Here is a 27,464-nt window from a genome sequence, read left to right as displayed (position 1 = left end):
TTTTCTCATGTATTTTGTTTACCAAGATTATATGACTCAGAGTAAAAACACAGTGATAGTGCACTGTTCCCAAACACCACCTGGTGGCATATTTTCTTCATATTTTTAACAGAGCTTGATTCTTCCTGTTAAAGGTTCAAATTGGCCTCTTTCACTTTCTCAGGAAACAGACTTGGTTTTAAGTGAAGTGAAATGATTCTACCTTCATTATAGACAACTTAAGGGTTAGGTTAAAACATGACTCAGATGATCCTATTCATTACCGTGAGTTTGAAAAAAAAATTCTATTCGTTAAAATGCAAGTTTATGCAATTTTATTACTATTTTATTAATCCTTTCGTGTGCTCTGAGCATTGTGGTTTGATTGTCTCAGGTGCTCCTGGTGCCTTATGCAACCCAGAGTAATCCAGAAATTCAAGCAAAGTGCAATGATGATGTTTCCCTCCCATGTCCAGCTGTCACCAGTGATGACATGGATTTCCTCTCACTGGCGTGGTACAAGGTGAGTAGCACACTTAATTAAATTAAACTTCAGCAAACAATTTTACTTTATTTGGAAAAATCACATTATGTTGTTACTTTGAACAGACCGGTTACAATAAAAGGGATGGAATTATCAGGAAAAATAAGGATGACAACATTACTCTGAGGTACAGCTTAAACTCGTCTGCCGAGTTTGGAGAGAGGCACAGCCTGCGGCTGCACAATGTGATGCCCATTGATTCAGGCACATATGAGTGTACCATCAGCGCTAATGTAGGAGGTCAAAATGGAAAAGGGAGCGTCAAACTCAATGTTTACGGTAAGCTTTGAATTTAATATCCATTTTCTCTTGTAAAAAATAAATAAATGACAGCTGAGTAACTAAAAGAAGCATCACATGAATATAACCATTATTTTGACATGCTTTTTTTTTTCCCTTATTTATTTCATCAGCACATTTCAGATTTGTTATCTAGTTATTTTTTATTTCTGGGTATCAAGTCAGTTATTTTCCTTTTATTATTCACTCAGAGATATGTAGGTTATTGTATCTAAGCTGCTAAAGTCATCTAGTATCAGTATTAAAATTCAGTTAACCTGTGAGTTAAATACCTCAGACAACACTCAGTGGACTTTCGAAGTTGAATAACCAAATACTGTGTATTGCCTGAGCGAATCTCATTTCTTAAATATGTGGCTGTGGTTTCTTAGATGTGAGAAGCAGGCACACACACAGAAACTTGTAGACCTGTTGTGCAAAAGCCACGTAGATGTGATAACAAGGTCACAGATAAATTTGAAAGGGTCTATATTTGCTGAATTGTAAATAAAGCTTTAGAAATATAATTTCTGTGATTAAAATCATGTGCAATAACATGTTTTAAATTAATAAAACAAAGTTTATGAAGAAGCGTTTACTGTCTCTTGGCTCGTAACGGATTGTGTGAAACCACAGCAAAGAGCAGGAAACACATTTTTAGATTTTTTTCATCATACTTTACATTCCACTCCATTGTTTACTGTGCATGTTTTTCATACAATTTCTGCCACAACTTTAGTAACATAATTTGCTAACAAAGGATGATTTTATTTGACCACTTCGTTGGAGTAATTCAATTCTTTTTGATCTAATTTAAAATATATATGTTAAAAACATTTTTTTAATCTCTTTTATATTTTTAATCTTATTATAGAGTGTGTGACCCAGACTGAGATGGTAACACAGATAACACATACATGGAAAACAACTACATCCAACCCAGTGGCAGTCAAAGACCTGCCGGTCGTGTGGACCTCCATGGGCTACATGGTGCTGGCGGTGGCCAAAATCATCATGTCTTTAACCGCCATCTGGGTAAACCTGCTCTATCCTATTGTATATGGGGTTGCTGTGAGTAATGAAGCAAAGAAATCAAGTCTATTTATTGACTGAAACAGTCAGTGCTTTATTATGGGCAATAAAAATGAGTGACGCCAAGAAGCCACGGGGGACGCATCGTTCAGAAGGTTTAAAAGGGTCGTGACATCCTTTTTCTTGGTTTTTTAGTTTATTTGAAATGTTAAGAAATTTTATTATTACCTCTAACATCAGCCAAAGAGGCATATGCATGTATTTCTGGGCAGAATTAAGGCTGGGATATACTTGCTGTTTGCATACATATCATGGCTACAAAGTGTTCATAACGTACACAGTATGGCTAGTCAAAGGGCGCCAAATTCACCACTCTAATGGCACATTTGTATTATAATGGTGGAAAAAAAACTGTGTTTTCTGATGAAAGATGGCGGTAAAGTGAGGCTGCCTGCGTTGATGTGTTGCAATATTGAGAGGCGCTCATGCAAACACGAGCATAAACACGAGGTCAGAGGTAAACACAATGGCAGATAGTTTTGAAGACCACCTCTCAGACCTTTTGCAGCTACGACATCTTTAGGATTGACATGCACGTTTGCGTGCACAGCAAGCATATCCCAACCCTGATCCAGAAGATTTCTGGCTATTTTCCAGCAACCTGGCCACTATCACATCATACTTCCCAGACTTTGTTGTATGGTCAATTCTCTTTGCATGCATCCTAGCCAGAGCATGCACATAATTTACCACAATCCCTTTAAAAATGTGAAAGTTTTTGTGCCGTAAGGATTAACACCTGACAGTTGCAGGGTAGGACTGTAAGGCTATAGCTGTGTTTACTTCATGGTGAGGGAATCTGAAGTGTTTTTTAGTGGTAATTAGTGACGGCACAGGGGAGGCAAGTATGACTGAATGACTTCCTGACAAAAGTAGAACAGCAGAAGTTAAACTACTAAACAGCTATGTGGTCACTACAAAAACAAGTTATATGTTTTTCCCCCCTAAAACTGAGTCTAGTAACAGACATAAGTGACCATTTAAAATGTGTATTGGTCAGTCTCAGGTGGTTTTATATGATTTTTGAAAGTTTTCTAAAGATTGTTGTATATTTCTTAGTCTTAAACTCATACGACATTTAGAAAGTATGAACAACGTTTTTATTGTTAGTTTAATGTTCAAATAATTGATATTTGTAACAAAATTATCTAAGATAGTGTGGTGTCATTCTGTGAATGCAACAGGGCTTATATTATAAAGAGTACAGAATTTTCTATTTTCAGACTAACAGACATGTCTCTGAAGGCAACAGTGCATATGCTGTGGAAGTGTAGAATTTTCATTTTTCGGAAAAACAGACATGGCCCTGAATGCAACGGGCATTTTAATAGAAGCTCTATGCGGTTAACAGTAAAATGTCCCATTAATTTTCTGCTAGGACATTATCTGTTTTTCAATGGATATTTTCTTCTATGACATGAGCAAATACATGAAATATAGCCACATGGTATCCATGCTAATAGCATGAGGACACTGAGCACATTCCATTTACCAAATTTTTTATTTTTAAAATAAATAACATTTAAGAAATCCTTTATGTAGCCGGATTTCGAAATTGACCTTCTCAGTCAGACTTGAAATATAATCAATACACAGAAAAATAAGTGAGAGAACTTAATTTTGGCTGGATGTAACTTCATATTAAACATGTTATTTGTGGATTGTTCCAAAGTTTTCAGGTGATATAATGGGTTTATGGTAACAGCAGGGGCACGGCTAAAATGTGTATTTTAAGTAAAATATTATGGATTTCTCCTGGGAAAAATATTTTTAAAGGATTTTATTAATTATATGTACTGAAAAAGTATAATGTTAAAGAGTGGTGACAGGTAGCAAATGGTAGTTCTTGGTAGTTGTGAGTGTTCTTGGTTGTTTAATTTATCCATTTAATTATATGTCTTAAATTTACAATCAGATCAATGCGCAGGGCACTCTGCTTAATAAGAAAACATATTTTACAGTTCCTAAGAGCTCGGATGGAAAGAAAAGCTTCACTTTTCTTTGTTATGTGCTGAGCTATTTTAAAGGAAATCATTTGAGTGTATTTCTGGTTAAGACTATGAAAGCAGGTTGCTTCATGTTTCAAATGAACCTATGGTTTAAGGGGTTTGAGGAAATGTCTCCACCAAAAAGAGAGAAAATAACCCACCTTGAACTACTTTCGTTTCAGTAATATACAGCAACTTATGTACTCATTTATTTCTCTGTGATAATACAACTTAATTCCTCTTTTACTCCAAAAATAATCTCTGCTGCCAGAAGAATTCTTTGTCCTTTGAATATAAGTAGGAATTTCATGCTACCTGCCAAAGCAAATGATGACTATTTCTGTAGTGAATAATTCCAACAATTATTTGTTAATATGACATTAATTAGAGCAGAATCAAGAATTCCTACATTTCCACAATAAAGGATGATTTCCAGTGTCTTTGCAAGATGTTCAGATCGTTGACTTTATCACATTCTATGGTTCCAACTCCTGTACATGAAATATCTTTATATATGGACAACCACAAGACCAGTCAGGATCGAAAAAAAGACATTTGCAGAAGTGGAAATATCTGTATGAAGACCTTTTGTAATGTAACTGTAGTGTCATGTATATGAGTTGTATGCACAAAAGCATGCCTCACATAATCCAATATTTGCAAAGGTGGGTTAGCATTTCTAGCACACATTTCTTTATGTTTGCTCGATGGAAATCCATTTTCACTGTTTATAAACCTTTCTTTCAGTTTTGCAATCAGTTCACACAGGTGTGAAATACGTTCTCTGAGGTTTATGATTTATGTGCACGGATTTGCGTTCTGAGTAAATCTGTGGGTACAGTGGAAAAAAAATGACTAAGAAACTAAGAAAAGGGGCAGTTTCTGTATATGATTGATTACATGGAAATGAAGCAATGAGGCTAAACAAAATAGTTTTCGCAGGGCTTGTTTGTTGTTTTTGTGTTAATGTTTTCACATTTATAAATATTCACAATTTACCATTCACAACCAGTCATATTTCATTTCTGTGTTTTGGTTTGTTAATTGTGGTGTGTTAATGTGCCGCAGCCATAGTTGACAGTCATCTTTACACTGGACTTGTCTGGTGGAGTTAGAAGGATGACCTTGGCTTTCCAGTTATGTCTTTGTCTGTTCTTTATTTTTGCCAGGAATTTTACACTCCCTGTTACTTAAAGTAGTTTCCAAAGTAGTTTTCTCTTTAAATAAAACTGCAAAACTGCTCCTGGGGTTGGAGAATAGTGTGTTGGTGGTAGGGATTCCTTTATATTGTTTAAGTTATTATTATTATTATTATTATTATTATTATTATTATTATTTAATGGTAATTTCATATACCCTAACCCTTTTATACATACATATATATATATATACATATATGTGTATATATATGTTAAAACAGCCCATAAATACACTTTTGCCTTCTGACTCCTGTGTCTTACAACTATGGTGCTTAGGGGGGGAAAGGCTAAAGTATTTGCAGCAGACAGCTAAATGATGTGTCAGTATTATACCAATTAAAATGTATATTTCAGCATCGTTTCAAGACAACTTGTTATCAGTTATCACTATGGAAATCGTATTGAGAGAGTAAGGGAAAAAATCTACTAATATTAAAATGAGTTTGGGACTTTTCTAAATACACTGGAAAGTGTTTATATATGAGGTGTGAAGCCCCCCCGTTAGTGATCACCCTGTGAGTCAGACTCCAAAGCAGCTTGTTGACTTTCAGCTGAGTTGGTGGAAAGACTGTGGGTGCTTTCGCTCCTGCTCTAAGCAGCATTTCCTCTAGCAGCAACACCGGCCTAAGAGACCATGGGGGGGGTTAACACAGAAAATGAGCGGGGTTCTTCTCAGCATCTTTCACTTACCTGATTTCCTCTTTGTTGTGTCTCTTTCTGTGATAATTCAGGTGATATGTCTTGAAGACAACAGGAGAGGTGGTGAAACTATCTGAAGACTTTGGGGAAAATATGCAAATATACTTTATATGAACAGGTGTTGTTTCTTTCTTTCTATCATTGTTTTTAAAATATTTCTTATATGAATCTATGTCCATTGTTTATCCTCAGAAAAAGTGTGCAAAGTGTGAAGATAAAGTTTAAATACTTTTCAGCTCATGCATAATCATTTTTACCAACAGTTGTGTTTTGTATGTTTTGTGTGTTTATAAATAAAAAATAACATTTTGTGAATCCCTCACTTTGTAATTTTTCTTCATTGTACAGAAGCTGTGAAATAATTCAAAAATCTCTTCTGGCAACATTATTGAAATAAATTGCAGGAGTCATTCTGAGTTTTAGAGTTCTTTTTTTTTTTTATGTCCTGAAGCTCTTTTGAGCTCAGTTTAATTCATGTTTAAGAGGAGACTGCTCAGCTGATGAACTCCAGTCTGTATTGAGTTTCACTGCTGCAGAATAATCTAGCAGCTGCAGTAAAGCAAACACCACACCACCTCTTTTTTCCACCTGCTTTACAGAGTCTGTCACAAGGAAATGTACTGTATTATGATGATCACTTGCTCTGTCTGAAAGATCAGATAGACGTTTTTTCAGCCCACAAGGGGAATTTTCACATTTTTACCAGCGGCAAAAAAAAGGTGGGATAAAATACCACACAGTGCAAGAGTAAACGTACCTCACTGTTACTGAAGAATAGGAATTGGGGAAATAACAGATGCGGCAAGATACATCCGAGGCAATATAAGTGGATCAATTTTCAGTGGGAAGCAGCTGTGCAGAAAAATGTAGAGCAGACCACCATCTACTGGTAAATCCAAAACAACACAGCAGTCAGACAAAGTCACCACATCAGCTGAGTCATGATGATTGTTCTCTGAGGTTTTACAGAAGCTGGAGCACAAACCCAACACTTATATGTAATGTATATAAATATATAAAAGAATATCAAATTATATTAATCATATGCAACGTGTACACATTTCCTAATTTTTTTAATCCAAATAAGAGAAGGAGACAGAACAATAAACCATCATGCAATACCACCAGGGAGGCATTTTCCAAATTCAGTCTGATCAAGTCATCTGGAGTCACAGGGAACTACCTTCAACCATAAAAAATACAGTCTCGCAACAGATGGTGTGGCTCCACAAGGTCCTGATCTCCAGGTCACAGAGAGTCTGAAATTACATAAAGAGCCAGAAGCTACAACAGCTCAAAGAGCTACAGCAATATGCTGGCGACAAACTCCCAATGCATTAAATTAGAGCATCAGCACAGAGCACTGTTTTAATAAAGCAAAGAAAAGGTACATGGCACAATATTCTTTACTTCTCAGCATATTTTTTTCATTTAATGTTTTTATTGTTGGGTTTTTTTCTTGTTTTTTTTTTTTGCATAAGAATAAGTTTCAAGATGATTAAATGAGTTAATTCACATTTCATTTTTGTTGTTTTTAAGGTATATCTTCAGATTTACTTTATTAGTGAATGGAATATGGCTATTGGGTAGCTCATGAGAACTTAACACAATCAGATTTTGTTTTTTTTCTCTGCTTTATTTACCCAGTGGACTGTGTCATTTCACACTGGGTTACATAGTGGAATGGTCAGTTACATAACTGGAATGTGTCATTCCAATGTTTTTATTCATGTTTTTTTTATGTGTTGTGTTGAACAGTTGTCTTTATGCCAAAGTTAAAGACAAATTTCCATTTTTTAAAATGAAATGTACAATGGGGACAATAAAACTGGGCAGTTTTGTTCCACTGGTGACCCTGAATGTAGTTTAGAATAGAATCAGAGTAGAGGTTACTTATAAATATATTTTAATCTTATTTCATGACACATGCTGTTTGTCCTTTTGGCTAGGTCATCAATGTAAACGAGATCTCAATCTCAGTGGGATTTTAATCTGGAAGGTTTATTTTTTTTTTAAAAAAAAAAGCTTCAACCTCATCCACAGTTCGAGAAAATGTATCATGTTGGTGTGTGTATGTTTTAGGAGTTTTTTATGCAGAAAGAACATCTTAAATTCTCACTTGTGATTTTCAGATCTGGCCACATAGTTTCCAGATTTCTTTGTTGGTCAAATTGTCCAGATAGAAAGCACCAACTAGAGCAGGAGGTTCCCAACATAGGGCCGCGGGAACCCCCATGGGGGTGCCCCAAAGCGCTCAAGGGTCCCGAGGCTTTGAACATTAAAGCCATTGTGATTGAAATTCTGATTTATGGAATGACAGGACTCAGCCAGAAAACCTTATTATTGGTGAGAATCATACTTTTGAACGCACAAAAACCAAGCATGGTTTCAGCACAGAGTGGGCAGGGGGTCCATGGCTTTTTAGTACTTTGGGGTCTGCAAGGAAATAGATGGGAACCAAATGAACTAGAGAGTGTGTATTCCTCCGTGATCATTTGAAAAGCAGAAGCTTTGCCAAGGAATGACCCCTGACTATTGCGGGTGGTGACTGAGAAGGTGCATAGACACAAAAGATGCCAGTCGAGGCCAGCAGCTGCAGCAGCATCTTCAAAGGCAGAGCAAGCAAGCGCTAGCTGTTAGCTGCTATCTGCTGGGACGGGGTACTTGCTGAGGCTAGCAAGTATAAGCAGCCATCAACTTGGACAGAGAGTAAGGTTACAATAGTGGTCAGGCTACAACTCAACACTATCTAAGTGGTACAGTAGCTGTTCTCCAGCAGATGCTAGCACTTAACTGTCAGGACTGGTTTTTAGTGTGTGTGCTAGCTGAAATCTGCCTGGACAGGACTAAATAAATGAAAGGCCAACAGCAGTCAGGAACCAGCTGATTGTCACAAGCCACCAACAGCTCCTACATTTTATGGTGAGTAGGGGTTTGAGCAGCTAAAGGCAGCTAGGAGAGCTAACAGAACAATCTATCTTCATGGGCAACCAAAAGTATTGATTTATTGCTTTTACTACCACTTAGAAACATTATGTTTTCAGGAGGGCGCTTTTCCCAAGAGAGAACTCTCCCTCATTCTGAATACTACCCCAAATTCCAAAAAGTCTGTGATGTGTGGACATGCCAATCTCATAAAGGCATATTTTATTCCCAATAGAACATAACAACAGATCAGATGCTGAAACTGAGACATTTTACAGTTTCATGGAAATATAAGTTAATGTTGAATTTGATGCAGATCTCAACAAAGGTGGAACGGGGGTCAGCAAAAGGCTGGAAAAGAATTGACACAAATCAAACAACTGGAGAAGCATTGACAAATATGCTGGTTAACTGGCCACAGACCGGTTACATAACTGGGTATAAAAGAAGCATTTAAGAGAGGCAGAGCTTCTCAGATGTGAAGATGAACATAAGTTCACCAATCATCGACAAACTATGTCTAATAATTGTGGAACAACTTAAAAAAGTTAAATTACAAAGACTCTAGTGGAAATCACTACAAGGAACCCTTCCATAAATCATTGTCTGTGAACAATCCAATGCAAGTTTTAATCCATTAATTGCCTGCTCTAACAATATTGTGGAGTGATTACAATCAATCTTGTAGAAATTGTCCAGTAATGAACTAGCCTGAACCATCCCTACCACTTGGATTGGATATGTAATGTCAAAAGAAAGTATTTGTTGCCCCATACTGGTTCATATTTTGATCATTTCATTGTTGTTGTTTATTAACTGTTATCTCAACTTAATTTAGTAAAAACCACTGATTCTTATTATTGTCAAAATGAATACAACAAAAACAAAACAAAACAAAAAAGAAGAAAAAAAAATCAAAGAAACAGTTTTCTTCTTCTTTTTCACCAGTGCCAGTTTTAAAGGGTTAAGGCTGTATCATGCAAAGAGGAACATGTGAACACAATCTAGAATAACTGTCATCTTTTCTGGCGCAAAGTTAATTTAAAATGGTCTGAATCAAAGAAGCCAAACTGTTCTGTGGTCAGATAGATCAAAATTTAAAAATTCGTTTTGGAAACCATCCAGCTTGTTATTCAGCGGACCCTTCAACAGTTTGCATCTCTGATGGTTTGGGGCTGCATTACTGCCTATGGCTATGGACAGCTTTCACATCTGTGTGGACCAGAATGTTTCCAAGAGCCAAGAGGCAAAACATTAGTGTGTCTGCTGCATTTTCCCAATCCCATGCGCCCCCCCCCCCCCCCCCCCCCCCCCCCCCCCAGGGGGGCCGCCCCCAGTCTAAGAACCACTGGCTCAATAGTCTCTAAAAGGCTATTTACAGTCCTGCAGGTTTGCAAAGTGTTTTTGCGGCAGCTTTCATGAACTTTCAGATACTTCTTAAAACGCTGCTCTCCTCTTTGCAAGGAGGGAGAAATCTATTGGAAACCTGACAGAAAGTTCACTATCCTGTTTAAACAACACTATAGGAGGAGTTTAACCTGTAGCAAAAGCATGTGGTTAATCTTCTCTGTGCTCAGCTACAGGCTTTAAAGTGTTTGCTCACATGCTCCTCTCAGTCAGTCTGAAGTTCATTTTCACCAAACGGAGCAAGGACCTCACTCAGGGGATGAAATATCTGAGGTGTCCAAGAAGCTGTGGTGCGTCCACAAACAGCTGATCCTGTGCTACACTCCACTTGTGTTTCTGCCTTTAATTTTTACTCTACCGGAAAAGGTGAGTGTGTTTCTTAAATGTGTTCCTTTATACTTCTTCTATCTTCCAGGAGTCGTTTTCATTTGTCAGCAAAAAACCAAAGCAAAACATCATCTTAAAGTCTGTTATGTACATATGATTGTAATGGAAGGAATAGATTTTGGTAGGTTTATGAGCTTAAAATTAGATTAATGCTAAATTTCTCAGTTTTGATACTTGTTTTGATAAACTTTATGAGTCAGCTTTATAGAGAAAATGAAAAGGCCAACTATACTTTGCTCAGCTTTCTAAAGAATTTTCTAACTGACTCGTTCGTTTTAAACTGAACGAGGCTGTTAATATCTGTTTGAGATAGTTTTAATATTTGTTGAAATATTATTAACATTTCAGTTAATTAAATACTACTTAAGATATAATAATATCAATCTGAACCCAAAGAAGATTTTATAATCCAATAGCCCTTCCATCTTCATCAGAAGACGATGAAGGATTCTGATGAAGAAGCAGTTGATACCTTTAAAACATGCCTGATACAAAAGAAAAGAAAAAAAAAAAAAACTAAAATGATGGCAGAACATTTATGTTCTAGAGGTTGTTGGAGCAAGCTACAGTCTGATTTTATTTCACTTTTTTATTAATTTTAAACGTTAAGTCATTAAATCATGTGATTATCCAACTATCCAACTGTATTCTTGAGAAATAGTTTTGAGGTTGGCTGTACATTAACAATTGGATGCTGCTTCTCTTCCAGGAGGGAAAATGCCTTTACGTGGTGGTGATGATGGCTACATTTTGGTGCACAGAGGCCCTGCCTTTGGCTGTCACAGCAATGCTTCCAGTCTGCCTCTTCCCAACAATGGGAATTCTTCCAGCCAAAAAAGTCTGTCCTCAATACTTCATTGAAACCAACTTTCTTTTCCTCAGTGGTCTTGTGATGGCATCATCTATTGAAGAATGGGGTCTGCATCGCAGAATAGCACTCAAGGTTCTTAGTATTGTTGGAGTAAAACCAGCCTGGTGAGAAAATTTCTCTTCTGAAAGGCAGTTTTATGTTTCTGTATTTTTCTTAATGTCCACCAACCAAAAACAAGTGACTAGCTAGCTCTACTGTTGTCCCCCATCTAAGTAAATCACCTCAGTAAATGGACTGTGTTTGAGTAAGGTTTTGTTAAAAAAACAAAAAAGTCATCACTTTCTAGAAGAATGCATAGCTGGTGGTGGGACAAGAATGAAGGTGAAACTCAAACATTGATCAGTTTTGCCTTGATGCTGCAGACAGGGTGATGGTGTTTACAGATTTTAGACCTTGGATTCAACTGTTTTTACAGGCTCATCATGGGAATGATGCTGACCTCATCCTTCCTGTCCATGTGGCTCAGCAACACTGCCACAACAGCCATGATGCTCCCTATTGCAAATGCCATTCTGGAGAGTCTTTTTGGTGACCTGGAGACTCTGAAGCAAAAGTCCAAATCCCCTGAGGAGCAAGACAATGCTGTGATAAATGGTATGTTGTCTGCTCTATTTTATTGATGAAAAACTAAACAAGCTTCAATTTCACTCTGGGACACTACCTGGTTAGTGTAATAACTGCTCCAAACAGCAGTTGATAGATTAAAAGTGGATCAGGTCCTTGCATGTAAAAGCAGTCAGTGCCTCTTGGTTCTACTGAACATTTAAGCAACTTTTAACAATTGTTTTTTTTGGTCAAAATTCGAACTAGTTTGGTTCAGTTTTACAGCATCCATAGTTCCTTCAGCAGCAACAAACAGAAAAATGTTCAGAATAAGCCACAGTCCATAACTACAGACAGGAAGAATTATTGACTAAATGTAGTAGAACATTTATATGTGACATAGCTAAACATTTCCAGGGACATTGGTGGAAGATGGTAAGTTGATATCATGCATACCTTCCTCAAATGGACAGAAACGTGATCCTAACAATGTTTCATATCTAGTAAAATGTTTAACTTTATTAATGTATGATTATACAAGATTATGCTGAGCTTTTTTCCACAAAGAAATCTGTAAACATCATAATATCACAATAATCTTCATAAAAAAATCTACCTAATATTAAAGAGTCACATCTCACAAGATTTTTTACACAGACAGTGAAGATGGCTGTTGTGTTATTTCAACCTTGTCTGCAAGAGTCTTAATATGTAATCTTTATGTGAACATTGTGTAGTTTTTCCAATACAGAGTCCTCAGATACAGTTAGTCAATCCTCAAGTAGTTATTGATTAATGTTGCTTTACCATCTTAAAGTCACAAGTACATTCAAAGTACAACCCCCTTAAAAAGATTAATCTCATTATTGTATTAATTTTTATTCTTTTAGAGAGTACTGGTCTCTTGTTTCTTTGCCTCATGTAAATCTAACACAAGTGTTTCACACATTTGTTTCAGGCCAATCATCTGTGAAGTTGCATTCACTGCCGTCAGAGCCTGCTGAAAAACAAATGCTGTCAATTGAAGGGTAAGACAAGCATTCAAAACTGCTTTTGTCTGCTAAATATAGGCTACAGCCTGCCGGTTGTTAGCATAGCTTAGCATGAACAATGTGAAAATGATTAGCTTGTCACTAAAGGTAAAAATCAAAACTTCTCATCAGTAATCTGTAACTTTTATACAAAGTTAAACAAAAAATAAATAGTTAAATTATTGTGACAGAAAAGGTGCTTGAGTTTGTTACAATCTAGACTTGACACCCATCAACCTAAACTACGGCCAGCCTGTGGCTCTCCTAGCCAAAGATTATAGCAAAGTGACCCACTAATATTAAGGGAATTTCATGTAGTATAAGAATGTTCCCTAAACATCTGGGGAACCTAAAAACTCCAACTTTCTCTTAGAGTTGTGTTGCACTCTTCATGCTTCACTTAATGTTTGCCCTTATCTAGCCTTGATTGACTCAGCATTGACTCCTTATGAGTGTGGCTGTCAAAACTCATTGTGGGCCACATTACCACCACATGTGGCCCACAAGACACAAGCTGAAACCCACATCCAGGCCAACAACCGACATCTGGATCACATTTGGCCAACACTACAATTGCCAGTACCAAAACTGAGTCATAAGTGCCAAAAGCAGCCTGGGTTAGGCCCAACTGTGACGGCTGTCTGGGTAACAATGAATTAACTATTTAAAAAAAACCTTCCTGGTAAACTCTACCACAACCAAAATAGACTTTTAAAGAGTTCCTGAGATATTCTTGGGACCAAACTTTATGGGTTTGTTTTTTTTTTTTTCCTTTTTTTTTTTTTTTGCTGGCATAATATGAAGCAATGCTAACTGTTGCAAGCTGCAGACTGTGGTTACATGTAGTAACCCCCAGTTCATAAAAAAAAAAAAAAAATACTGATGCGTCTTTTAAAACTTTAGAATTTCTGATGTAACGGAGCCGACTGACCTGAGGACAGCTGAGGAGATCCGATCAGAGGCACAGTATCAGCTGAAAGTGTGGAAAGGATTCTTGATCTGTATTCCCTATGCAGCCAGTATCGGAGGGACCGCCACGCTCACAGGCACCGCACCAAACCTCATCCTGATTGGACAGCTAAAAAGGTAACGTTTGTGTGTGCAGTGTTTAACCAGAGAACTATTTTACTATAAATATGTTTGACAATGATCATTTTATGATTTGCAGTTACTTCCCAGAATGCGATCTTATCAACTTTGGCTCTTGGTTTGCATTCGCTTTCCCACTTATGCTTCTCTTCCTGTTTTTGGGATGGATATGGATCTCTTTTCTCTATGGGGGGTTGAATACAAGGTAATGTGCTGTGTTCTCTAACGTCAAACGTATTTATTATTAGTTCAAAACAATGATAATAATTTTTAAAAAAAACACTGTTTCTTCTTTTTACTCAGTTTGCAAATGTTTTATTATTTAGAGTATCTTTTTATTTTTAATTCAGGTTGTGCTTCACAAAACATGACCACAGAGCCCAAGCAGAGGCCAAAGCCAAAGCTCTAATAAAAGAAGATTACAGAAAACTAGGGCCCATAAAGTGAGGATTCGTGTATGTCTTCTTGTTTCATGCCAATTCTGATTAATAAGTACATTTGTGTGAGAGCATTTCACTCAATTTTTCTTTGTATACTCAATTTCAGTTTTGCAGAAGGAGCCATCTCCTTCTTTTTTGCCTTATTTGCTGTTCTTCTCTTCACGAGAGACCCTAAATTTATCACTGGCTGGTCAGTGTTTTTTAAAAAAGGGTAAGTTGCACTCGGTATGTTGTGATATTAAGCACAATATGTGTGTGTGGTTGATGCCTGTCACTTGTCTAGCTTTGTTCATTTTTTCCCCTTCTTCTCGTCCTGCAGGTACGTCTCAGACGCCGTCACTGGTGTGATTATTGTGTCCATCTTGTTCTTCTTCCCTTCACAGAAACCTTCTCTGAGATGGTGGTTTGATCCACAAGGTCAGTGACAAATGAAGACAAAAAGTACAAGTCTGAGGCAAAACATTGTTGTGTTTTTTTTGTTTGTTTTTTTTAGGATGAATCAGAAGTTAATATCTGTTACCAGATATTTCAGAAAGATTTATGCTTTTTATGTCTCTAGAGCAGTTATTGCAAAATACAGAAAGTAAGCAGAAGAATGTTAATAATGTAGATTAGAGAGTCTTAGTCATTTTTGTCTGGAAGTAAGACTGTACTTTTTCTGTTCCTGTGATTAGAATAATCTCTCAAAGCTATGTAGTCACACATTGGGGTTTTTGTTTGTGTGTTTGAATACTTGCTTTTTTGTTTGCATGGTCACAGTGGCCTAAATCATAAAATATAGTGTGAAAACTTGCCTGAAAGTCAGAGGTTTTGGCAAGTAGTATTTATGGTTGTGGTTGCAGCCCTGGTATGCATCCAGACTTTGAATGCAAATCAGTGTGAAAGCATGCGCACAAACTGTATGTTTTGTTTCTGTTGAGGGTATGAGGCACATGTCTTTGAGATTGTGTATGTTATGTTCAGCTGGTCAAATAAACCACTGGACACCAGAAAAAGACAAAAAAAAAGGAAACCATGGGGTTCATCCATTCCTCTCAACGTGGGGTGAATATTTGAAGAGAGGAAATCTGACTTTAGTGAGAAATGATCAGCTTAAACTGATTTGTTGTACACAAAAATTAATTATTTGATCCCACATTTTTTCCCACAGCTTTAAACACTCCTTATGTTCCTCTCCTGTCGTGGAAAAAAGCCCAGGACTCTGTTCCTTGGAATATCATTCTGCTACTTGGGGGTGGTTTCGCAATGGCCAAAGCTTGTGAGGTAAAGATATGAGCACATAAGCTGTCGTAAAGTACTAAATGTAATAAATCCTTCATGTTCCCTTATAACCTGAGGCACCCGGTGGTCAGATATACAAAACTGTTTCAGAATATGTCTAGTCCAACACAATCAAACTCTTAATAGTAGCAACCCAGAGAAAGATGACAAATTCATTTTTTGCTCTTCTTTTAATTAAGAACACTTCACATCTGGTACAGTTGATATAAGAGAAGCAACTATGTGAACTCTATGCAAACCTCGGTGGAAGCTGTTAACAATAGCTTCTCATAGTTTCCTGTGTTCTTCATCATTCCTAAAGCATTTGACAGGTCTGCATTAGCTGAGTCCAGAGCCGGCCCAAGCATTCATCGGGCCCTAAGCAAAATTTGAATTGGAGGGGCCCCCAGACCACCGCAGCAGAGCACCCTGGTGTTTAAATGTTACTGGTGCTTGATCATTTTATACAATGTAAATGTAATACACCCATTCATTTGCATTATTTTATAGTTGGTTTACGTCAGTTTGGCTCTGGTTTTTAACACTACAGCGGTAGCAAATTGTGAAAAATCTGCAATTAATCTGAAGTTTTTAATATTTAGAGCGATGTGTGAGTGTGGCACACTGAACTTATCTTTAAAGGCAACAGAAGACAAGATGCATTTAGAGTAAAGTTGACAAGCTTAATTAACTGTGTTAAAATTTTTAACGCATTTAATGCATGCGCAGCATCCTTCATTTGTGATGGCGAGAAATGGTGGTGATCAGCTTGCTGGCTTTATTGATGGTTTTGAGGGTGTCAGACGTGCAGGATGAGGGTGTTTTAACGCCCACACTTTTCCCACATTAAAAAAAAAATTTTTCAGTAGTTTTCTCTTCATGTCTTTTGACTCCTCCGCTCCCCCTCCCTCTCATGATGGCTGTTGGTGATCAGCTAATTGGCTTTTCTGTCGTTAGCACCATCTCTCTTGTTGCGTTTGTTTATCATTCACCTGAGAAGGAGGAAACTAGGGGTTTGTGGTTCACACCAGCACATATCTACCCAAAAAGTAGTGTTTTGGACATGCCAGCCAGACTCATGTCACTGTTACGTCAAGCTGAAGGATGAAACATGTTGATAACAACAGCCTGTTTCAGTTAGATTTTGTTTGCCTTCATTTCATATTACATTTCAGTATTAGTGACACAGCTGTAAAATATGAAACAGCCAAGCACACTTCTATGAAGATAGATGGATTTATACTTCAGTTACACAGGGACGTGTCTAGAAAGGTTTTGATGGGGGGCCAAGCAGGGGGACTGACCTGGAAAAAGATTACACAAATATGTTGTCTGTTGATATATTTTTAAGGTCTTGATTTTATTAAATATTAAACTGATTATTTCGACTAAAGTGATCATTTAATTATTATTATTATTATTATTATTATTATTATTAATAATAATAATAATAATAATATATTATTTATTTATTTATTTTATTTTATTTTTTATAAAGTCCTTTTGGCTTTTCAAGTGTACATGTGTGGCCCCCTGGTGGCCCCAAGTGACCTTTTGGGTCACTTATGCTTTAAGCTGGATTCATACTCATGGGGTCTGTTGTGATTATGTGTTTCCGGATTTCTGGAGCTTCTTGCTGAATTTGTGTGGTTACCATGGAAGAGAAACTGCAACATGGCGCCTTAACCATACGCTTGAGTGTGAGAGCCTGTTTTACTGGCGTCAGCTACACCGACCCTACCATATGCAGAGTATAAATCCAGCTTTAGTGTGAGTCTGTCAAGACTGACATCATGGATCCTCATGGATTGGCTTCATGAAAGAATATGAATTTTGATTTTAACACTTGTTTTTGAGCTATCACTTTTAGCACCTTGATTTTAATATTTTAGTTTTTGCCATCTTGGTCGTTTTTTGGGCCAGACAGTTGGGAAGAGTCTACCTTTTCTGGCCCATATGTGCTAATCTAGTCAAGTTTCACCAATTATTGATAGCTTTGTAAAGAAATAAGATACAGAAACAAATTTCATCCGTATATGCTTACCCATCAGCTTTCTTTCTGATGATCAGTATCTGTTAGGTTATTTTCATTTCATGGGAATTTGTAGACATTTTGGCTAAGATTTCATTTTGAAGTAGCTGTTAACACATTACTGTAAGGGTGATACTGCTTTTGTTGAAGATATTGATATCAAATCCACAATGTGGTAGCGATAGTGGTTTGAGCAGTTGTTGTAAATAGTGGATTTTATAATGCCTCACCTTTGTAGGCATGTCTATTGCCACATGCCATCGAATTGCAAAATTACTGCCAATCAGATATCTCAATTAACCCTAGTTTTATCCGAGTTTGTAAAAAATGGATTAAAAAGCCTGGAAAATCAGTCTTTAAAACAAGTCTTAGCACTAACATCTCCAGCAAGTCTGACACAACTCCCATTTGACTCGGCATTCTTCCAGATGTAATGAAATTTGTCTCCCCGTCCTCTGTTGGCTGCATCCTGTTGGGCTTTGTTTGGTTCTTTTCTCTGCTTTGGTTTATTATGTTGTGATTTGATCTTTAACCCTTAACCTTGATCTTTTGGCAGGAATCTGGCCTCGCATCCTGGATCGGAGGCCACCTCCAGCCTTTGGCCGAAGTCCCTCCTGCTGCAGCTGTGATGTTGATCACTGCTTTTCTGGCCTGCTTCACTGAGTTTGCAAGCAACACTGCCACAATTATCATATTTCTACCTGTCATTGCTGAACTGGTAAGACTGATCCTCTACATAAACATGTGCACATTAGTTACTGCATGTGTTCCCTGGATTAAAATGGCCCTACATGCATTATAGGACTGACAGAAGCATCTAAATTCCTACTGCATACTCTTTGCTCTCAGATCAATTTGACTTAGTGTGCTTCAAGTTCAACTAGTTTTCACATGTTAACAGACTGGCTCTTGTAAGATAAAGCAATGGAAACCTTAGATATGAATGGTGAACAAGGCTTGTTACTGACCTTGTCCATAGGTTACTCAAAGGTTTAGAGGGCTTGTTAAACTCTTGCAATAGATGTTCTCATGTTTGTAACCTGTTGGACATTAACTACTGTCATTGTAATCATTATCTCGGGTTTTAGCATTTAGTTATGTTTTCTACACACATAAAGGAAAATAAAAACACATATGAAGAAGAGTTCATCTCACTTAACGTTCCAGTTTAACTTTATTACATGAAAAGAGTCATTTTTCTTCTTGTTTCTCTGTTGGTATATAGTCATGCAGATACCACCTGGTCTTATTTGCATAAGTTGTCATTTTCCACAGGCTACAAATACAGGCAGATTGATGTGAAATTGGGTATCTCTCTTATGCTGTGTCATCATTTTGTGCAAATATCTTCAAAACTAACACTGTGATGTAGGTCAGAGGGTGCTGTCAGAGGCAGCAGAACCCAATAACCTCCACATTCCTCAGACTATATCTCATCTGGTACCGCCTCCCATTAGCTTTTCTATCTGTCCTTTTCTATCCTTACAAAGAGCAAATCTAAGGATAGAAGGTAGTAAAAAAAAAAGGTAATAAAGTTTATCTACAAGGGTTTTAAATATCTGTGACCTCAGACCTAAAGTGTGTGTTCAAACATTGGATTATCTTAATGTATTTATTCCATTTCTTTAAAAAAAAGAGATTATAAGGCATTTCTATATATTTTTTTTTACTATTTTATATGAGATGTTAACAGGGAATTGTCCAGTTTGGGAATGACTTTAAGCCAGGCCAACTTTATTTATAAAAGCACTTTACAACAGCAACCTCTGAACAAAGTGCTGAACATAAACATACATATGTTTAAGGTTATATTATGTACTATAAAACTGGCAGATAAAATTTTTGAAACTACAGCTTCCTCGAGCCCTAGTTATCATGTTTTATCTTCCTCAAACCAGCTGGGATGAGAAGTTTAGCAGTACAAATATATTCTAAATCCAAATCACAAGAATAAAGACAGAACTAAAACCTTATAATAGAATGACAGTCTGATTCATTGTTATGTTTTTTTGTATCCAATTTAAATGATAAAATCCCAAATGTAATATCTAGGAATGGGTTTTTCTCTACAGGCCCTTCATGTCACTGTGAACCCTCTTTACTTCATGATTCCTGCCACAGTAGGATGTTCATACGCCTTCATGCTGCCAGTGTCCACACCACCCAACTCTATTGCATTTGCATCAGGACATCTCATGGTCAAAGACATGGTAACCCCCTCTGATGGGCTTTTGAAATTATGCACATTAAGTCATCATGCTCATCATCCTCATGCTGTCTTTGCTTTGTTCTCAGGTGAAAGCTGGCTTTGTCATGAACATCCTGGGTATCCTCTCGGTCTCTCTGGCTATGAACACTTGGGGCGTCGCCATGTTCAGTTTAAACACTTATCCAGAATGGGCTCACTCTATCAACAAAACTGCTGTTATAACTAACTTATCTTCTATCCAGCCACTCAATGCTACGCTCTGATTACCCTCATAATTAAAAATGAACAGTCATGTGAAAGAGAAATTACAGCCTCTTTAAGATCTAAGGTTTTACTTATAAGGACAAACCACATAATTATTTGGTCCTTACAAGGTTTTTTTTTTAAAAAAAAAGGTTTTAAAAAACCTTAAATGAACTTATAACACATGACATCCAACAAAAACTAAGAGAAAAGGAAGCAGATGGAAAGTACATCCTATGATTCAGCAGCTTGTAGAACCACCTTTAGCAGGAATAACTTGAAGTAATTATTTTCTGTATGATGTTACATGGTTGTGGAGGAATTGTGCTCCACTCCTCTTCACAGACTTTATTGATATACAGCTCTCTTTCGTTTTCACAGATGAAGTCTTTTAAGGAGCTGGTCCAGACAAGTGGTTCAGCTTTTTTCTGTAGTTGCTCTCCACACAAGCACATGACAGCAGGAAGCTTTCTGCAGGCTGGAAATGTGCAGGAGGATGTGTGGAGGAATGACTGTCAAGTGCGTGCATGAGGCACCACATGATGTAGCATGAAATCTGTTTTCTTTACAGAATATGTTGGTATGAGTTCTGAGTTTGTAAGTATTCACAATTACAGGTAGAGAGCAGAAAGTAGCATACAGGTGAGCAGTTTACCAGCACTCACAGATAAGCGCACATATACGCTGACAGCAAATACTCCAGAACATTTGCTGACACATTCATGCATCATTTAACTTGATGATATAACATGTACGAGAACTTGAAAAAAAAAAAAAAAAAAGAGGCTTTAAAGTTTTCCAACACCATTTCAGTAAGACTGAGCTTTGGACTTTGGAGCATAAGCAACACCTTGATTTTTTTTCCTCCTTTTTCAGTCCTTCTGTTGTAGATTTACTGGTGTAGCATTAACACATTTAATATACAGGGAAAATTGATATAGCTTAGGCCTATATCATTAAATAAATGCCTCTCATGCTGCTCATAGAGTTCTCGTTTGAACTGGCCATACAGAACCTCACAAACCACAGACCAGTTAAAATAATATATTTATTAACTATTCTATAAATTACATACAATAAAATGCGAACATTTAAAGCATTAATAGAAAATATGTAAATAATGACATTCAACCAAAGTTTCTATTGTGAAGAGGAGTAAAAATGTAGGTAAATGAAGCATGAATGAATTAAACTGTTGTGTTTATGTTGAAGGGGATAAAGAAGAATTTCTGAACCCAACTAAACAATATTTGATTTGCTGTTTAAGAGGCAGGCCCAGATTAATGACTAATAGAGATTAACTTACTATTACCCATGTTTTTGTGACACCAATCATGTCCATAGAAAACTTATGAGAGGGAATCTCATCGGATGGTTTCATCTTGTCTGAGATGACACTCAAACCTGGTTCTGTTCGACTGTTCCCGAATCCAGAGGAAGCAAAGTTAGGTTGATGAATCCCTACAATGCTGCCTGATCATCTAGAACTCATCTGTAACTCTTTATGGACGTCACCTCAGAATATCAGGTTTACTGAGGTTCGTCCTTTCTTTTCTGTCTCACCCAGAGACGCTGCTGGACAGATGTCCAATTTAAAAAATAAATAAATTTTAAAAATGAAAGGCTTTGGCTGCTAGAGCCGGAAAAATAAAAAACTTGTGTCAGTTGTTCTGATGATAAAAATCGTTGTTAACTAATGATAACTTTCAGTGGGTGGTTAGATTCCAAAAATGTGGAGCACAGGCATATTACTTAAATCGTTGCAAAATAACGAAATAAACATGGATGACGGAGGCTAAACTTGGTTAAGAAACATAAATAATAAGCACAGAACAAAGATGATGGAAACAAAAACACGTAAAACATTAGATCTTTTATTAAGTTCATTTCTCCCTCGTTCGTCCTTTTCTCCCTCCACCCATCTCTTGCACTCTGAGTTTTATGTGTGTTTGAACTAGTCTGCACAAGGGCGTGGTTTATTGTCTTTAGCCAATGGAACCAGACGGAGTCTGCACGAAGGTGTGGTTTATTGTCTACAGCCAATGGAAGCAGATTTAGGGGCCGTCCCCATGACGCCAGATTGCAGGAAAACCGCAAAAGTATTTCAGCAAACCACCCTTTCATCCCCACAAAGCCAGGGATTAGCCTCCATGTCTGAAGCCAGGTACCAAAGTGGATAGGTTTGAGTCCTCGGCCCTTTGCGTTATTATGCGGACAGTGAAGCTAGAGGATGTGACGTCAATGTGAAACAACATGCACCGATTCCCAATCCACCTTTCCTCAAGTTTTTTATGCTTTGTAGTCAAGCATTTTTTTAAGAAGCTCAACTTCTCCATTAGTCCAAAGAAATGTGTCTCTCTTGCCTCGCAGTAAATCCTCAGCTATCTTCTCTTCTCTGCTTCCAATATGTACTTCCTGCAACAAGCAGTGAACCTTTGGCTGTGTCCGAATGTCCACCCTACTTCCTAACCCCGCGTTCACTACATTGGGCTACACTATATAGCACACTACATAGTGCCCTCATTCTCTTGGCGATTCATTCACAAAGTCGTCTGCTTTTTTTCTCGCCGCAGACCAAGTGACAACCAGCCGTCACCACGGCAACCACAATGCACGTCAAGATGTCATTCCAAATCCAATCCAATGTTGTGTGTAAATATTTTTATTTTTATTCCTTATGAATATGATTAATAAAATACTTACATTTATAGGTCGTTTTGCGCCGCTTGATTTTTTTCCCCTCCTTGCGCCATGTTGAGCTTCTGCCCACAATGCATTGTGGTCTATATTGACCCGTCTAGTGACCATCGATGCGCACTACTTTTCAAGATGCATTGTGGGTAATTTTGAGTGCACTACTTTTTTCTCTCAGGACATTTGGACACTCCGACAAAACGGCGTGACCCATATGTATGGCACTATGTAGGGAGTAGGGTGCACATTCGGAAATGCGCATGCATTGTTTTGCGCTAGCTTTGGAGTTTTACTCTTTAGCACCCCCCACAGCCTTGTAGTATGTACTACAGCGGTATCATGGGGATGTTGAAGCCTTTCTCCTAGTTTTTGCCACCGTTTTCATACCTGAACCAGCTTCAGTGCCATGTGGACATTGCTTTAGTCTTGCAGCTTCGACAGATGTTCAGTCTTGTGCTGGATTTGAGTTTGTATATCCGTGTTTTGATTAATGTTATAAATGTTTCTGTTTCTTCAATTCCCTGTCTTGGAATATCAGATTTAGACATTTGTAAACAGTTCGGTAAAATATATGTTGTTGAAACCAGTACTAAGCACATGTAAGCACAAAGATGAATCATTCAAACTGAATGAAGTAAATGGACATCAAAGTGATTATAAAGCCAAGATATAATACAAAAGAAGAAATGCTATAAATAAACAGATCAACAAAACTGACTGAACATTGTGTAAATCTTGATTATTTGAGCCTTTTGTGCTTCCCACGTCTGTATAACTATTAGAAATTATACATGTTGTTCCGACATTATTTGATATAAGAAACAAACACATAAACATAAAAGTGGATAAACAGCAAAGTAGAATGTTTGTCACCAAGTCTCATCAATAGACTGCAGTGGAAGTTTAGAGAAGAATTATCTAATTTTCTGATCTAATCTTTATTAATCCTAGAACTGTAAAAAGAATAAAAAATAGAACACACACACACACACACACACACACACACCTGAGTACTCTAGACCACTTAATTGTCAGAACAACTGCTTATAATTGTATAGAGTTACTCACACTTGCAAATGATCAATAACTCAAGACAATCTAAACTGAAGAACCAGCTTGTTTAGTTGTTTTTTGTTTTAAATGCCCTGATATGTAAAACCTTGTAACTGAAAGAGGGTGTAATTTCTTTTTTACATGACTGTATATGATGATTTTTTTAAGTATTAAGATTAAACAGGGACAAAAGTCTGTAGATATCAATTCTGTTTCTAAAATGCCAGAATGTTCTGGGAGCTTCAGCTGTTATTTGTTATGAAGCCTTTAAGAAGCTTATTACACATACTGCTATAAGTCCAAGACTTTATGTTTTAGCCACTAAAAGTGGTTAAAATTTAATATGCTTAGGTTTAAGCTTAAAAAAAACTGCTGTTATTATATTGTTGTAACAGTTTTGAGCTCTGTTGTTTTTCTGTTTTAGAAGCTCCAGTTGTCTGCAGTTTGTGACGTTAGCTTTGTTACTACCAGGCCGACCTCTGCTGGAAGGACAAGAGAGACCTGAAGGAACTCTTTAAATGTAGTTTTGGTTAAAATAAGTAAGAAATCATGTTACATCTTCATGAATTATATTGCATATGTTTCACTATAAAACCACAACTCAAACAATATTCTAAATATTTTCTGCATTATTTTGTAGCTGAATAGCTTTCTACTACTTGTCAGCCACTTTTTTAGAGAAGGGTCCCGATTTGATTTGTATATCAGAACCTGTTCATAATTCCTCTCACATCCATGGCTCCTAAATGACCAGACCTGTGTCGCCAACATCTGCACAGCACCAGTGATTCAGAAAAGACGTCTCCTTGCTTCCTTTGCTGTTTCACCCTCACTGCATATCTGAACCTGATCAATTGTCATAGATGTGTGCATGGCCATATGGTCTTACGACTAGATTTTGCTTCACTTACAAACCTCATCAATACTGACAAATGATAAAATAAAGGCAAACAATATCTTACTGAACTAGGCTGCTGTTATCAACATTGTTCATTCTTTGGCTGATAAATGTTACCTGTTATTGATAGAGCGTCCAAAAATTATGCTTTTGGGTAAATATGTGCCAGTGTGAACCATGAACTGCTAGTTTCCTACTTCTCAGCTGAATGATAAACAACGCAACACTAAGTAGAGAGATGGTACTAGCTACAGTAAAGCCGATCAGCTGATCACCGACAGCCGTGATGATTCACAACAGGAGAGGGGGTGGGGGGGGTGGGGGTGGGGGAGGCTGCGCAGACAGCGAGAGGAGCAGAACTGTGATGCTTGTGCAAAACTACGTGAAACATCTTTTTTTTAAAAATGTGAGGGTGTTGAACCCTCTCAACAGGAAAAGTGTTGGGGATAAAACACCCTCATCCCCAACGGATGTAACTTCCTTAAATCCATCCATAGAGCTAGCCCGTTCATCTTGTTCCAACTTTCCTCTGGACGCCTCCATATCTCACCATCGTAAATGAGGGATTCTGTGCATGCGTTAAATGTGTTAGAAATTTTAATGCTATTAATTACAGAAGTTACCAACATTAATGTGTTATTTTTGACAGCCTTAGGTATTAATATTCTGATTTTTTTTTTTTTTTTTTTTTTTACTGATTGTAAATTTATCTGTGATTCTTCAATAATTCTCATTTGTCTCAGTTGAAATAAGTTATTTCTGAAAATTTTTCAAACATAAAACCTTATCTGTAACATGCATAGATCCATAGCTGTGTGTCTTCTCTGAGCATATAAAAGCTTAAAAGAAAGTAAAGAGAGAGTGATTCTGACTGTCCTTTTGAGTTTAAAGAGTTCTATGTTCAATAGGATTTCTTAAAAAGCCTAATAGCCTAAATAGTCACATTCACACACTGACAGCAGAAGCTGCCATGCAACGCACTAACCACGACCCATCAGGAGCAATTTGGGGTTTGGTGTCTTGCTCAGGGACACCTCAACTTGAGCTCGACAGGCCGAGGATCGAACCGACAACCCTCGGGCTATAAGACGACCACTGAGCCACACCACCCCCATGTGATGTTTGTCCACATGAGGTGTCACAGTAGACCCACAAATTGGAAATGGTAATGTTCTTCATTGCCTCTGGTTTTGTAAAGACATCCTTATGTAAATATATTTATGCAAAAGTATTTTGATTATCCTAAACAAACCATAACAGCAAAGTAGAAAAGTTAGAAGATTTTGGACAATGATAGGCCAGATGGGACTGGAAGTAAATCTTTTGTGTAACACCACCACCTGTTGGAGCATCTGGTAGTTGTGAAATGTCACATTTATAACACTTCCACTTAATGTGAAAGTTAAATTAAATCAAATTTATTTGTATACAACATTAAAAAACAACCAAAGTTGACCAAAGTGTTGAACAATTTTCAGAAGGAAAGGAAAGCTACAATAAAACATTTCTTTAAAAAAATTATATATATATATATATATATATATATATATATATATATATATATATATATATATATATATATATATATATATATATATATATATATATATATATATATATATATAATTTCTTTTAGAAGTTTTTAATTTAGTCTTGAAGATATCTAAGGAAGCTGAGTCTTTCAGATAGGAAGATTGTTTCAAAGCTTCTGAGCTGCTACAGAAGAAGCTTGATCACCTCTTACTCTTCTAGATGATGGAATAGTCAAGATTTCTTTTTATTAAAATAAGCATGTTACAAGAAAGGAAAGAGTAGGTATTTTTGGAGCCTTGAAAATGAAGTAATTTTAGCCTTTTTGAGCATGCATTGCAGTTTCATTTCATGCAAAATATAGGTAAGTTGCACTTTTAAAAGGCAGAAGTAGACATGTAACACTTCTGTATCCCAGAAAGTTGTAATTTTATCATTTCTCTTTAAAATGTTTACTATGAAACTGCTACATTGTGTAGAGTAAAAGGATATAAAAATAACAAATTCTGGTGCGAGATAACATTGATTTAAATGTCATGTTTCAGTAGTGACTTTTTAAAATTCTATTTAAAAGGGAGTTTTAGTTGCTCATGAATTAGAGATTAAAAACAACCTGAAGTCAATCTTAAACTGATGTGCTTTCTATACTTGTATCTCAGGGCTCGAATTACACTGGGACTTTCGGGGGAGCCTTATTTTCGCACATGCACAGTGACTTCACACATCACGTCTAGGTGTGTTATTATTGGTGCACGTAGCGCGGTCAAAAATATGATTACTATTAAAAGAAACTATTGAATGCAGCTTGTTTAATCAGAAACAGCAACGGAGAGTTTGTTAACCATAAAAAGAAGCACAAAAGGTGGTTGTGTGGACGCTCCCAGCACACAACAAACAAACAATGCTGCTGTGTGCGTACTGAAAGAAACAGAACAGATCATCCATGTCGTTTGGAAGATTTTTAGGGCTCTCCCTAAAGTATCAGCTGAACCTCTTTAGAGGAGCTCCTCTGCCTTTCAAGGGGAGCCAAGCTCCCCTTAGCTCCCCTGTCATTCAAACCCTGATGTATCTC

At 37.0% G+C, this 27,464-nt stretch overlaps 2 protein-coding genes across 3 annotated transcripts; both read left to right on the top strand.

Moving 5' to 3' along the window:
- The first annotated feature begins 134 nt into the window (after nt 1-134).
- On the top strand, nt 135-6,096 carry LOC121652061. Its single transcript, XM_042004603.1, has 5 exons — nt 135-264; nt 374-502; nt 589-802; nt 1,677-1,837; nt 5,813-6,096. The coding sequence occupies exons 1-5, from the start codon at nt 238-240 to the stop codon at nt 5,855-5,857; spliced, it is 576 nt and encodes a 191-aa protein (XP_041860537.1). The 5' UTR covers nt 135-237; the 3' UTR covers nt 5,858-6,096.
- Nucleotides 6,097-10,296: 4,200 nt separating this feature from the next.
- Nucleotides 10,297-20,355, top strand: slc13a3 (solute carrier family 13 member 3). Of its 2 annotated transcripts, none has more exons than XM_042004600.1 (13): nt 10,297-10,478; nt 11,209-11,474; nt 11,786-11,964; nt 12,872-12,941; nt 13,848-14,030; nt 14,113-14,238; nt 14,384-14,476; nt 14,580-14,684; nt 14,793-14,890; nt 15,624-15,736; nt 18,322-18,483; nt 19,838-19,975; nt 20,061-20,355. In XM_042004600.1, exons 2-13 carry the CDS (start codon nt 11,236-11,238, stop codon nt 20,235-20,237), a joined length of 1,683 nt encoding a protein of 560 aa, XP_041860534.1. In that variant the 5' UTR covers nt 10,297-10,478; nt 11,209-11,235; the 3' UTR covers nt 20,238-20,355. The 2 variants fall into 2 exon arrangements, with proteins under 2 accessions (XP_041860534.1, XP_041860533.1); XM_042004599.1 differs by having other exon boundaries at nt 10,359-10,478; nt 11,382-11,474.
- The last annotated feature ends 7,109 nt before the right edge of the window (nt 20,356-27,464 follow it).

The sequence above is a fragment of the Melanotaenia boesemani genome, chromosome 13 (assembly GCF_017639745.1).
Source record: "Melanotaenia boesemani isolate fMelBoe1 chromosome 13, fMelBoe1.pri, whole genome shotgun sequence".
In the NCBI taxonomy this organism is placed as follows: Eukaryota; Metazoa; Chordata; class Actinopteri; order Atheriniformes; family Melanotaeniidae; genus Melanotaenia; species Melanotaenia boesemani.
The sequence above is the reverse complement of the archived record's forward strand: the minus strand, read 5'-3'. Positions and strand labels throughout refer to the sequence as shown.

Excerpts from the sequence above, each read along its gene's own strand:
- LOC121652061 (XM_042004603.1), top strand. The coding sequence starts at position 238 with ATGACTCAGATGATCCTATTCATTACC. Across the intron at positions 503-588 it reads TCTCACTGGCGTGGTACAAG|ACCGGTTACAATAAAAGGGA; the intron begins GTGAGTAGCACA and ends TACTTTGAACAG. Across the intron at positions 803-1,676 it reads CGTCAAACTCAATGTTTACG|AGTGTGTGACCCAGACTGAG; the intron begins GTAAGCTTTGAA and ends ATCTTATTATAG.
- slc13a3 (XM_042004600.1), top strand. The coding sequence starts at position 11,236 with ATGATGGCTACATTTTGGTGCACAGAGGCCCTGCCTTTGGCTGTCACA. Across the intron at positions 11,475-11,785 it reads GTTGGAGTAAAACCAGCCTG|GCTCATCATGGGAATGATGC; the intron begins GTGAGAAAATTT and ends CTGTTTTTACAG. Across the intron at positions 14,891-15,623 it reads ATGGTGGTTTGATCCACAAG|CTTTAAACACTCCTTATGTT; the intron begins GTCAGTGACAAA and ends TTTTTCCCACAG.